Genomic DNA, 862 nt, shown 5'->3' with positions numbered 1-862 from the left:
GAACTACCTCTGCGTCTGCTTCTGCTGCTGCTGCTGCTGCCGCTGCGTCTGTTGCTGCTGCTGCTGCTGCTGCTGCTTCTGCTGCTGCACCTGCTGCTGCATCTGCTGCTGCTTCTTCTGCTGCTGCTGCTGCATCTGCTGCTGCACCTGTTTTTCCTTTGGGTCTCTGCACACTCATCTGGTCAGCAGTTGATTGCTGCTGTTGCGGCTTGCTGCTGCCGCTGCTTCTCATGGGGCAGCAGCAGCAGCAGCAGCTGCAGCAGCATCAGCAGCAGCAACAGCAGCAGCAACCGCTCTTGCTGCTGCTGCTGCAGCAGCAGCATAAAACATCTGCATGCGTTGTGTGTTGCTGCAGGGTCTCTGGGTATGAGGTTTGCGGGTGTGGTGTGCTGCGCTCCTTCTTTCTTAGAGTCAGCGCTGCAGCAGCAGCAGCAGCAGCAGCAGCAGCAGCAGCAGCAGCAGCAGCAGGAGGAGGAGTTTGAGCAGCAGCAGGAGTTTCCCGTGGGTACAGCTGTGTGTGGGGTTGCTCTGGGGTGTATAGGCAGCTACGTGCTGGCGGCGCCGCGGTGTATAGCCACCATAAACCCTCAGTTTTCTTTTGAGGGTGCATGCACGCTGCAGCTGGATTTGGTGCTGCTGCAGCAGCTGCTGCAGCAGCTCGAAGCAGCAGCAATTCAGGTGTCTTCGCACCTACGTATATATATACATGGTGCAGCAGCAGGAGCAGGCCTGCTGCTGGCGCAGTATTGTGCTGCTCGTGGTGCTGCTGTTGCTGCTGCTTGCCGTTCGCTGCAGCAGCAGCAGCTGCTGCAGCACGTAGGGGTCCAGGAGACTTATTTGCTGCCTCCTTCTCCTCCCGCCG

The 862-nt window shown here is 58.9% G+C and overlaps 2 protein-coding genes across 2 annotated transcripts in view; one reads left to right on the top strand and one right to left on the bottom strand.

Moving 5' to 3' along the window:
* EMH_0083620 (uncharacterized protein) overlaps nucleotides 1-178 on the bottom strand; it is a gene marked incomplete at both ends in the record, with an annotated part of 534 nt that extends 356 nt beyond the window's left edge. The window contains one exon of the mRNA XM_013500659.1: nucleotides 8-178. Within this exon, the coding sequence (XP_013356113.1) occupies nucleotides 8-178 (171 nt within the window). The remainder of the gene's footprint in view (nucleotides 1-7) is intronic.
* Nucleotides 179-366: 188 nt separating this feature from the next.
* Nucleotides 367-862, top strand: part of EMH_0083610 (uncharacterized protein) — a gene marked incomplete at both ends in the record, with an annotated part of 2,093 nt that continues 1,597 nt past the window's right edge. The window contains one exon of the mRNA XM_013500658.1: nucleotides 367-862. Coding sequence (XP_013356112.1) covers nucleotides 367-862 — 496 coding nt within the window.

The sequence above is a fragment of the Eimeria mitis genome, genomic scaffold (assembly GCF_000499745.2).
Source record: "Eimeria mitis Houghton genomic scaffold, Emh_scaff5696, whole genome shotgun sequence".
Lineage (NCBI taxonomy): Eukaryota > Apicomplexa > Conoidasida > Eucoccidiorida > Eimeriidae > Eimeria > Eimeria mitis.
This window is presented reverse-complemented; position numbering and strand designations above follow the sequence as displayed.